This window comes from Gopherus flavomarginatus, chromosome 1 (genome assembly GCF_025201925.1).
Source record: "Gopherus flavomarginatus isolate rGopFla2 chromosome 1, rGopFla2.mat.asm, whole genome shotgun sequence".
NCBI classification, from domain to species: domain Eukaryota; kingdom Metazoa; phylum Chordata; order Testudines; family Testudinidae; genus Gopherus; species Gopherus flavomarginatus.
This window is the reverse complement of record NC_066617.1, coordinates 95,108,893-95,121,071: the sequence shown is the minus strand read 5'-3', so window position 1 is coordinate 95,121,071 and position 12,179 is coordinate 95,108,893. Positions and strand designations below refer to the sequence as shown.

General features: G+C 48.2%; 1 protein-coding gene across 5 annotated transcripts in view; it reads right to left on the bottom strand.

Moving 5' to 3' along the window:
- The window catches only part of UBN2 (ubinuclein 2), a 120,806-nt gene that overhangs the window by 11,336 nt on the left and 97,291 nt on the right, over window positions 1–12,179 (bottom strand). For all 5 annotated transcript variants that reach the window (XM_050953778.1, XM_050953787.1, XM_050953784.1 and 2 more), the window contains 2 exons: window positions 7,077–7,323; window positions 6,104–6,193 (listed from right to left, as the gene is read on the bottom strand). In XM_050953778.1, the coding sequence (XP_050809735.1) occupies window positions 6,104–6,193; window positions 7,077–7,323 (337 nt within the window). The remainder of the gene's footprint in view (window positions 1–6,103; window positions 6,194–7,076; window positions 7,324–12,179) is intronic.

Sequence of the window (12,179 nt, the reverse complement as noted above, 5' to 3'; positions counted from 1 at the left end):
TTGGGACGTTCTACGAAAGGGTTTTGTCCGCTCGATATAAAATGTGAGCGCTCTACGAACATCTAGGGAGTGCAATTGTTGTTCCCTTCGTGTTGAGTGTGGTTTCGGGAAGAAGACCGGAAGGAAGATATCCTGGTTGACATGAAAGGCCGATATCCCCTTAGGGAGGAACGCTGGGTGTGGTTGCAACTGCACCATGTCCTTGTGAAACACAGTATACGGTGGGTCTACCGTGAGAGCCCGAAGCTCGGAGACTCGTCTGGCCGATGTAATGACTATGAGGAAAGCTGTTTTCTAGGATAGGTATACTAGCGAGCAGGTTGCTAGTGGCTCGAATGGGGCAGACATAAGTCTGGATAGAACCAGGTTAAGGTTCCAGGTTGGGGCGGGGTGGCGTACCTGGAGGTATAGGCGCTCCAAGCCCTGAGGAACCTAGAAACCATAGGGTGCAGGAACACTGAACGGCCACTCTCCCCTGGGTGGAAGGTAGAGATAGCCGCCAAGTGCACCCTCAATGATGATATTGCTAGGCCCTGCTGTTTGAGAGACCAGAGGTAGTCCAAGATGGTGGGGATCGGGACCTCGGTGGGAGTAACGTTTTGCGTTTCGCACCAGCAGGAGAAGTGCTTCCACTTGGCCAGATACATGGCCCAAGTGGAAGGTTTTCTGCTATCCAGGAGTACTTGTACTGATGCAGAGCAACGTAATTCTGATTGGCTTAACCACGCAGCAGCCATGCCATGAGGTGAAGGGCCTGCAGGTCTGGGTGGCAAAATCTGCCGTGGTCCTGAGTTATGAGGTCTGGGTGGAGTGGCAGGGTAATTGGGTTGGCTATAGACAGGTCAAGCAACGTGGTGTACCAGTGCTGCCTGGGCCACGCTGGAGCGATCATGATTAAGCGAGCTCCGTCTCTGTGGAGCTTTAGCAGGACCCTGTGAACCAGCGGGAATGGTGGAAAGGCATAAAGCAGTTGGCCTGTCCATGGTATCAGGAGGGCGTCCAAGATCGAACCCGGGGAGAGACCCTGGAAAGAGCAAAACATCTGGAATTTCCTGTTCTCGCAGGAAGCGAAGAAGTCTATGCGGGGAAATCCCCACTTCCAGAAAACAGAATGGATAACTTCTGGATGAATCGACCACTCGTGAGACAGGAAGGATCTGCTAAGTTGATCTGCCAGAGTGTTCTGAACGCCTGGAAGGAAGGACGCTACCAGGTCTATCGAGTGGGCTATACAAAAGTCCCAGCGTTGGATGGCTTCCTGACAAAGGGGGGAAGACCGTGTCCCTCCTTGATTGTTTATGTAATACATGGCCGTTGTGTTGTCTGTGAACACTGAGACACAACGGCCTTGCAAACACTGTTGAAATGCCTGGCACGCAAGGCGGATTGCTTTCAGCTCTCGGACGCTGATGTGCAAGACCAATTCCTGAGATGACCAAAGGCCTTGAGTGCGAAGATGTCCAAGGTGAGCACCCCAGCCGAGAGATGACGCATCCGTTGTCAGGGATATAGAAGGCCGGGGCAGATGGAATGGCATCCCTGCACACACCAGGGAGGGCGTCAGCCACCAGTCAAGGGAGCCTATGATGCTCGGGGGAATGGTGACTATCATGTCTACGGCGTCTCTGCTTGGGTGGTATACCGAGTTGAGCCAAGATTGAAGGGGACGGAGGCGTAGCCTGGTGTGTTTGGTCACGAAGGTGCAGGCGGCCATGTGACCCAGGAGACCGAGACACATGTGAGCCGAAGTCGTCGGGAAGTTCTGTAGGCCTTGTATAATTGTTACCATTGCCTGAAACCGAGGCTGTGGTAAGCAGGCTCTGGCGAGACTGGAGTCCAGAATGGCCCCAATGAAGTCTATCCTCTGTGTGGGAACCAGAGTGGATTTCTCTGTGTTGATCATCAGGCCTAGACGTATGAATAGGTCCTTGACGATGCCCACATGATAGGTGACTTGTGACTCTGAGGTCCCTCGGATGAGCCAATTGTCCAGATATGGAAAAACGTGTATCCGACGGCGGCGGAGGCTACAGCCATGCACTTTGTGAATACTCTTGGGGCTGTAGAGAGGCCAAATGGTAGGACCGTAAACTGGAAATGCTGACAGTTGGCTACAAACCAGAGGTACCGCCTGTGAGGAGGATAAATTGCGATGTGAAAATATGCGTCCTTCATGTCGAGGGCGGCATACCAGTCTCCGAGATCCAAGGACGGGATGATGGTACCCAGGGATATCATGTGGAACTTCAACTTTATCATGAACTTGTTGAGTTCCTGCAGGTCTAAGATAGGTCTGAGACCTCTCTTTGCCTTGGGGATTAGGAAACAGCAGGAGTAAAACCCCTTGCCCCTTTCGTCGTTTGGTACCTCCTCTATGGCTCCCATGGCAAGGAGCGACTGCACCTCTTATAAGAGGAGTTGCTCGTGAGAGGGGTCCCTGAAGAGGGACAAGGATAGGGCGTGGAAGGGGGGGCAAAACAAACTGGAGGTGGTACCCAAGTTCCATCGTGAACACTGAGACACAACGGCCTTGCAAACACTGTTGAAATGCCCCAACGATCTGAAATTAGGAGGGACCATGCAGGGAGGAAACAGGAGAGGCGGTTGGAAAAAGGATAGAAAGGATCCTGGAACGTAACTGGTACGCCGTCCTCGGGCGTAACTTCAAAAGTCAGGTTTTGGCCCCATAGGCGGTTTAGAGGGACCCTGATTTTGGCCCCCTCGGGATCCTGATTGTTGTCTACGGCCAGCCCTACCCCGCCTTCTACCAAAGTCCTGCCTTTGTCTAGATGGAGGGTACGGGCGGTGAGGCTGGGGACGGAAAGGCCTGCACTGAGTCACCGGCGTGTGCATGCCGAGAGAGCGCATGGTGACCCTGTTGTCCTTCAGGCTTTGTAGCCTAAGGTCCGTCTTTTCAGAAAACAGGCCTCGACCGTCAAAGGGCAGGTCCTGTATGGTATGCTGAAGTTCCAGCGGGAGGCCTGACACTCGGAGCCATGAAATACGCCTCATGGTGACTCCCGAGGCCAGAATCCTGGCTGCGGAGTCAGCTGCATCCAACAAGACCTGGAGGGAAGTTCTCGCCACTTTTTTCCCCTCCTCCAAGAGGGCTGCAAATTCCTGATGGGAGTCTTGGGGGACTAGCTCCGTAAATTTGCCCACCGCCGCCCAGGTGTTGTAGTTGTAGCGGCTAAGCAAGGCTTGCTGATTCGCCACCCGGAGTTGGAGGGCCCCTGCAGAGTACACCTTACGGCCCAGTAAGTCCATATGCCTAGCCTCCTTCGATTTTGGCGCCAGAGCTTGCTGGTCATGGCGTTCCCTCTCATTGACGGATTGTACAACGAGGGAGCAGGGAAGAGGATGGACGTACAAGTACTTGTAGCCCTTGGAGGGCACCATGTACTTGCACTCAACTCCCCTGGCAGCGGGTTGAATGGAGGCTGGGGACTGCCAGATGGTATCATCATTGGCCTGGATCGTCCGGATAAATGGTAAGGTCACTCTTGTGGGGGCGTCAGCTGAGAGAATATCCACCATCAGGTCCTCTAGCTCCGGAACCTCCTCTGCCTGGAGATTCATATTGAGTGCCACACGTCTCAGGAGGTCGTGGTGAGCCCTCAGGTCAATAGGAGGAGGGCCCGTGGAGGATGTCCCTGCCACCGCCTCATCAGGAGAGGATGAAGATGAAAGGCCAGGGACAAGTAGGTCCTGTGTGGCCTCGTGGTCCTGGACGCCCTCTGACTCCCTTGGTAACTCAGACTCTGGTGGGGGAGCTGGCACTTCCTCCGTAGTGGGAGGAGGGGGGCGGCTGATAGTCACCTCCGGCACCTGGTGCTCCGATGTGGCAGAGCGAGATGGGGCTGGAGGTACACCTTGGGCCTGGTGATACACTCAAGGCATCCAGAATGACCACTGATGGGGGCCTTGATCTTGGGCCTGGGTCTCCTGGAAGATCCTAGTGGGCACATTGGAGTCCTGGTCCTGTGCATATGAACTGTCCGCCTGGGATGACACGGATAGGTGCCGGGATGGCCAAGGACGGCCTGAAAAACCCTCTCTGGTTGGTTTTGGTTTATGAGGCCCCGGGGATCGGTACTGGGAGCCATACCGGTACTGGGAACAAGATCGGAACCTATGACCGGAGCGGTGCCGGGAGGTCGACCAGGATCTCGAAGCTTGGCGTCTGGATTGGCTGCAAGAGTCACGGTGCCTGGGGCAGTGCCAGGAGCTGGATCAGTACCGAGAGTACCGGGCCGGTGAACGGGACGCTGATCTGCACCACGATTATGACCGGTACCAAAGAGGCAATCAGTGCCAGGACTGCGAGCGGCGTCAGGACCGGGAATGCCGGCATGATTGCAATCGTGAGCAGTGCCATTCTGCAGTGCCCATAGAAGGTGGTCTTTATCAGGACAGGCTTGCCCACAGACTGTATGACCCACACCGGTGGTGCCGGGGGTTGAGGCAGCGCAGACTCAGTCATTGTGATGAGATCCCTCGCCGTGGAGAATGTCTCCGGCGTGGAGGGAATCGTGAGCTCAACCACTGCTCTTGGCGGGAAGCTTTCAGGGACCAGACTCAACGGCTCTTGCGGGACCGGAATCGACGGTGCCAAGGTAGTCGGTGCCACGACAGGTGTAGGTGCCGGGTGGTCCGATCTATCCGAGCACTTCGGCTGCGGTGCAGAGGGCACAGAAGCAGTGCAAGTCTTAGGCCTCTTCACCCTCGGGGAAAGAGAACAGTGCCGAGGAGGCACCGGTGCCAGAGATGGTCAGTGCCGAGAGATCTTAGCAGCGCCGGTGTGATCCGGTGCCGAAGAAGCGCTTCTGGCAGTAGATTGTCCAGCGCTCGGTGCCGAGGGCAAAGGAGTAAGAGCTGCCTCCATCAGGAGCTGTTTGAGACGAAACTCCTGCTCCCTTTTTTGTCCTCAGCCTGAAGGCCGTGCAAATGCGGCACTTATCGGCGAGGTGAGATTCCCTGAGGCACTTAAGGCAGGAGTTGTGAGGATCTCCTGTTGGCATGGGCTTGTGACAGGCTGAGCACGGTTTGAAACCCGGTGAACTGGGCATGGGCCCCGGCACCGGGTGCGGGGGAGGGGCTAATCCCCGAACCCCTCTTAACTATATACATTAATTATGTAAAGAACTACTAAAAAATAACTGCAAGTATAGAAATTTCAACTATATACACAAGAATAACGAGAAAAACTACGAGCAGCTAAGGAAGTGGAGGTCAGCTAAGCTGCGCTCCACTGTTCCAACGACCGACATGGGCGGTAAGAAGGAACTGAAGGGCCGTTGGGTCGGCAGGGGTATATATCCAGCGCCATAGCGGCATCACTCCAGGGGGCGCCCAGCTGACCCACCGAGCGTTGCTAGGGTAAAAATCTTCCGAAGAGCGTGCACGCGGCGCGCACACACCTACTTTGGAATCGTTATGAGCAAGCACTCGAAGAAGAACCGCTGCTCTAGATCACAGTCTTAAAAAAATAAAAATAAAAAAAATCAAAAAAAATCAAACTAATCCTCTCAGAAGGGACAATATTTATCTGAGCTAATCAGTCAAGAGTTTTCAACCTGCTCATCCTATTTAAAGTATGAGGTGTTGTATACATACAAAGGAATTAACGAAAAATCAAGAAGCTGGTAAATGGAAGTTCAGTGTCACCTCCAAAGCGGAAGACTAGCTCCACAAATAAGCCCCTCATTCATCTTGTAACCAATAAAAAAATTATTTACTGGGTATTAATAATTCTATTTCATTCATTGCAATCTTAGGTCTCTAGTTTCCAGTGCAAGAAAGTTCACTACCTCCAAGATTTTTTTTTACCTTTTGAGGTAATGGTAGTGACAACTTATGCACGAAAGACCCACTATTCCACTTCCACATATAAAACTGCAATAGCATGTACACCATTTGCCATTACTAAAGCCTGAGAATATTCCAGCCACTTCCTCTATTGTCTTCGTTATCTTCAGATCATCATCAGTCTGGTCCCCAGCAAGGAAGCTGAAGCCCAGATAAATTCTCAGGCCAAAAAGATAAATTTGGCCTTTATGTTTTTAACTTCTGAGAAATGAAGGAGGGGAAAGGATTTCCTTACCTGTGTAAGCTTGCTGCAAGTGAGTAGGCAGAGGTGAATGAGACAGCGTCGCTGCATGCTGGGCACCTGGCTGCAAACCTTTCAGTAAATCTGAATGAAATGAAAAGATTGGGGGTGGGGGGTGCAGGAATTCACATCCAATGTATACAAGAAGGCAGTCACGTTTAAAAAAAGCAGCCTCTTATTTTCAGACCTATGTTGATGGGCGCTACATAAATAAGTAGATGCACATCAGCACATTCCCATTACTTGTTTTAAGCCATACCCCAAACCTTAAATGAGATATCCAAAATTACATGATAGCGCTATCACATGTGGGATAAAGGGCCAATGGGTTAACATCACCAAAAGTTGGTCCATTCAGCACCGAGCAGGGGGCATGTTAGAAATGCAATCCTTTGGACTATTTCAGTAAACAGAAAGGTCCCATTGCCTCCAATAATAATCCCAAGTGGAAAATCTAAAGGCTTTTTCTACACTAGGAGATAATCGATCCTGTCCTGGTCAATATTCCCCTTTGCAATTAAAAATGGTTCCAGTATCAGAGGCTCTATGTGAGCTGCTACTGAGGGGAGCATGGCTGTGACCTTGATCAAGTATCTCTGCATTACCAGTCTTCTGATTCATTGCTCTGTAAAACTTGTAGCACAGAAACTGCTCTAATAAAACTGTGTTCTCTCTTCTAAAAAGGTGGGACAAATGAATACAAAAAGCAAGTTCAAATCCTACTGTATAGTATGAACATGTTAGTGCTGGTCAACTTCTTGAAGAAAATTGTGACTAATTTTTAGAATCATACACAACTAGAGACTTCTTATGTAACATATTATAATGCTGTACTTTGCCCAGTCCAACTTTAAAGGAACTCAGGCAATGGTGTTTCCATCACTTCCTTCCCAATTTGAGTTTGCAAGTGGTGAAGTAAGGAAGGATGCTGAATTAGATTGCAGTGTGAATAACTAGCTTCACTTACTCTGAGCTAGGCTGTGGTGGAAAGCCGCTGAGGTAGATCCCGAGGTGGTTGTTACTCCAGCTGTGTCCGTCCCAAAGCCAAGCAGCTCCAAGGGAAATTGGAAGGGTACGGTCACAGGAACAAGGCCACCCAGCATCCCAAAAGGAGTCAATGGTGCAGATGTCACATTCTGATTGGTTACAGACAGGGGTGATGTCATAAGAGTCAGAGGTGAGGCATTTGCCAGTAACGATGCTCCTGCTGTTGACTGTACAGAGACAAGGGTTACAAATAATAATTAACAATTTTTAAAAAGTATTACTGTAGCACCTAGGAGCCCTAGTCACAGACCAGGACTCCACTGTGCTACGTGCTGTACAAACAGAGAAAAAAAATCAGTTCCTGATCTGAGGAATTTACAATCAAAGCTCTACTGGGACAAAACCAAGAACAGAAACTTAACAAAATTTAAAGAATTGAAATGTTTTTGTTATATCTGGTGTTCCTTAAAATAGCAAGCTTAACTCCTTAGAAATATTTGCTATCAGTGTTAGATTTTTTCTTCACATTGCTGGCTTGTTACATAAGCACAGCTTTCACTTTTATAAGATTCAGGCACAATGACATTCTTGTTCATCTCTTGTGATTGCAGGGTGACCAGAGGGCAAGTGTGAAAAATCAGAATGAGGCGGGGGGTAATAGGTGCCTATATAAGAAAGCCCCCCAAATCAGGACTGTACCTATAAAATCGGGATATCTGGTCACCCCATGTGATTGCCTTCAGTCTAGGCATAACACTATTTCTTTGTTGGTTGTACACGAGAAGAGTAATCAGAGCTCTAAAGAAGAAATTTCCCATTGATTTTTTGCATTATTTTTAATTTAATAAGAGTAGCTCTGAAATTTTTGGAGGCATGGTACCTCTTCCCCTTCAAAACATATACTTTGAAAACATTGAGTACACTGGCAGCTTTTTGATTTCATAACAAGATGCTTACAATAAGGAGTCCTGAAAGCCACAACTCTATTATAAAATGGCTCAATTTCAAGAGATACATGGCACTGCAAATAAGTGGCCATAATCACGCTAATGAGAATTTCAGAAGGCAGGCAGGAAAAAAAAAAATCTTGCTCAGAGAAAATATAATCTCTGCATAATCATTTGATATCCAAATTACATTTGTGTTAATTTCATCTCCAGGTTGGAAGCAAGAAGAGCCAAGAATATTCAGGTTTCAATACCCTCTAAAATGCATTAATTAGCCTGCCATCTAAATACCAGCAACTGTCCAGCTCATTATAAATCACCAGTTCTGCAAAGACACAGAAGTCATATGATAATTCCCTGCCATTGTACAGGCCTTAGGCATTGGTGTACCTCAGTCCCTCCTATTCTCTGCCTCTGGCACAGTCTCCTGTGGGCTGTAATACTTGGTCTAATTTTGGTTGTTGGCTTTAGTGTGTGAGTGCTGGTGGCCTGTGATATATAGGTGGTCAGGCTAGATCATCTGGTGATCCCTTCTGACCTTAAACTTTATGATTAATCTCTTCCAACTGTTTTCTTGTGAAATGTCTGAGAAATGTAGACGAGCTTTCCAGCACATTCAAAAGTAAACAAATCCAGGCTGTGGCAGAGTAAAGGTCAGGGAAGAACATTCCAGGACTGAAGACATATACAGAGAGAATTCCAGCTCAAGTGCCTTTCATCTCACCTATAACTGCAAGGCACAATGAAAGAGGTGACCTCTGGTAACTCAGACCCAAGTCATTTACAGCATTAAATGGTCAAAACCCAACAGCAGCTCATGAAGCAGCAGCAGGACAAGCTATCTCCACTTAATAATCAGGCTGCCATTATTTTGGACTAACTTCAGCTTTGAATGATTAGCGCTAAAGCTTGGTGGAGAGTAGGCTGTGTACAGATGGTGGGCTTGCCACGGTACATAAGGTTCCTTTTGGACTCCGAAGAGGATTCTTCTCTCGGCAACAATGTTGGCGTGGTACCCACTTATGCCTCCATATGGTGCCAGGGGTCTGGGGACTGGTGGCATGCCAGAAATAGGGATGCTGGGATCAGGTAGGGCTTGCTCCTAGATAGTGCTGGGGGACCCAGTGCCAGGAAGGTGCTTGATGCACCCTGTTCCCTCCCGCTTACAGACACTGGAGCTGGCAGGTGCCCTACTGGGGTTGGCGGAACCGAAAGAGAGAGAAGGTCCCTAGCTGCCTGAAAAGCCTCTGGGGTCGATGGTACCATCAGTCTGTTAGCACCATGGTGGCTTCCTTGTGTCTACAGAGGGTCCTGCACCAGGCTCAATGCCCTCAGTGTTGGTCCGGGGGGTAGAAGAGTGGCCCCGCATGGGGTCTCACTAATCTCTGTTCTCGCCACTTGCCTCTCTTCTGCACCAACGAGCACCCTCTCAGTGTGCTGCTTCTTATGCTTCTTCCTCAGCACTGGAGATGGAGAATGGTGATGGGAAGACCTCAGTGCTGGGGGAGCACTTCACACTGACGTCGAAGTACTCGGCGCCAAATCGGAGCAGCTTGGCTTTCAGACAGGTCTGAGGGCAGCTTCCATGAAGATAACTTTCAATCTGATGTCCCCCTCTTTCTTGGTGCAGGATCTGAAGTCCCAACAGATCTGGTATCTGTCCTTCACGCGAGTGTTGCCCAGGCACTTTAAGCAGCTGGAGTGCAGGTCACTCACGGACATAGGCTTGCCACAAGAGGCACAAGGCTTGAAGCCTGGGGATTGGGGCAGGCCCAGCCCCTGGGGCTAAGAAGTCCCTCCACAATAAGAACTAACCATTCACGCTAAATACATACATTAAAACTGCTTGAAACTATATACGCTACACTATGACAATCACAAATGTAGGAAAAGTCTGAAAACCACTAGGAAGAAGCCTTTCTGAAGTAAGAAGGATTGTTCCAACGACCACCACGGGTGGTAAGAAGAAACTGCGAGAGTGCAGGGCCAGCAGCACCCCTTATACCAGCGCATAAGCATGCAACTCCAGAGGGCACTAGAGTGGCCCAATGGATACCATTAAGAGAAAAATTTCCAGCAATGAAATTCCAGATCTGTTGGGACTTCAGATCCTGCACATACACACACACCTAAGGCCTGGTCCACACTACGCAGTTAAATCGATTTAAACAGCGTTAAATCGATTTAACGCTGTACCCGTCCACACTACAACACACTTTAAATCGATTTTAAGGGCTCTTAAAATCGATTTTGTACTCCTCCCCAACAAGAGGAGTAACGCTAAAATTGATATTACTGTATCGATTTAGGGTTAGTGTGGACGGAAATCGAAGTTATTGGCCTCATCATTTTACAGTAGCTACCCACAGTGCACCGCTCCAGAAATCGACGCTAGCCTCGGACCATGGACGCACACCACCGAATTAATGTGCCCTAGTGTGGACTCATAAAATCGATTTTATAATATCGGTTTTATAAAACCGGTTTTAGTTATTTCGATTTTATGCTGTAGTGTAGACGTAGCCTAAGACGGAAGGCACATGAGAAACAACTCAAAGAAGAAAAAGTACTTTTAAAACATGGCTGCTAGGTGCCAACACCACCATTGCCATAGATTTTATGGTCATAAACACCATATTTTTTGATCTGTGCCGACAGCCTGCACAACACAGGCCATAACATTTCACCAACTGACTCCTGCATCAACCCTATAACTTCTGGTTCAGCCACAGCATCTTTCAGAATGATATTCTGTCTTGATTTAGTTACTTCAAGCAACAGAGAAATGACCGATGGCTAATTACTTAAAATTTTGTGCCTCACTTAAAATCTGAATTTGTCAACCTACAGCTTCCAGCCATTTGATCTTTTTATGCCTTGTCTGCTAGATTAAAAAGCCTTTGACTGTCAGAAATCTTCTCCCCAGGAAGATAGTTAGACAGTGATCAAGTTATCCGGATCCAACCATCTCTTGGATAAGCTAAATAGATTGATCATTAATAACCCACCATAAAACAGATTTTCCAGACCTTGAATTGTTCTTGTAGCTCTTTTCTGAAACACTTCCAATTTGTCTTTTTTAAAGCATGGACACGTCACTGAACACAGTACTCCAGTAACGGTCTCACTAATGCCAGACATCTCTTCCTACTCTAGTCAATATTCCCCTGCATATACAGCCAAGGATTGCCTTTGCTTTTTAAGTAGGTGCATTGCATTGTCAGCTCACATTCAGTTGATTATCCACCATGACCCTGAAGTCACAGTTGCCCAAAATACATTTTCCCATTCTATAAGTGTGACCTATATTCTTTGTTCCTGCATGGATTTAGCTGTAAACACGTTTGAGTGAGCCCAGCTTACCATGCAATCCACATTGCTCTAAAGAACTAACTTGTCCCAATTATTTACTACTCCACTGATTTTAGTGTCATTTACAAACTTTATCAACAATGAAGTTTTCTTCCAGATCATTGATAAAGATATTGAATACTTTCTCAAGATAGTTAAATCCAAAGCAGACTGCAAAGAGTTACAAAGGGATCTCACTAAACTGGGTGACTGGGCAAAAACATGGCAGATGAAATTCAGTGCTGATAAATGCAAAATAATGCACACTGGAAAACAATTCCAACTAAACATACAACATGATGGGATCTAAATTAGTTGTCAACACTCAAGAAAGATCTTGAAGTCACTGTGGCTAGTTCTTTGAAACTTTGCTATCAGTTGGCTGTGTGTGTGTTCTCTGTGTGTGCTGCCCCGGCTCTGTGCAGACAGCTGACACAGCAGACCCCGAGAGAACCCCCAATGACCACACACTCTAGTAAGGTACGAAGGCACCCGGGCCAGGTTTATTGTCGAAGAGAGAAACAGTCTCTAGCTCCCCAGATTAAATATCCAAGGTGCTGCTAGCTAGTACGTATGTGCTCCTTGACAATGGACTGGCTCAGTCAGTGGCGGGACCTTCCACTGCCCCCTAGGCCAGACAAAGATATCCAGTCAGGGGTGCATTCTTATACACAGGTACAAACAAGTTACACATCACTCCTGATGTATTGAGATGCAACCCCTCTACATAGCAAGGTACAACCCTACTACAAAGTAATGTGCCACCTCTCACTTTGTACACATTG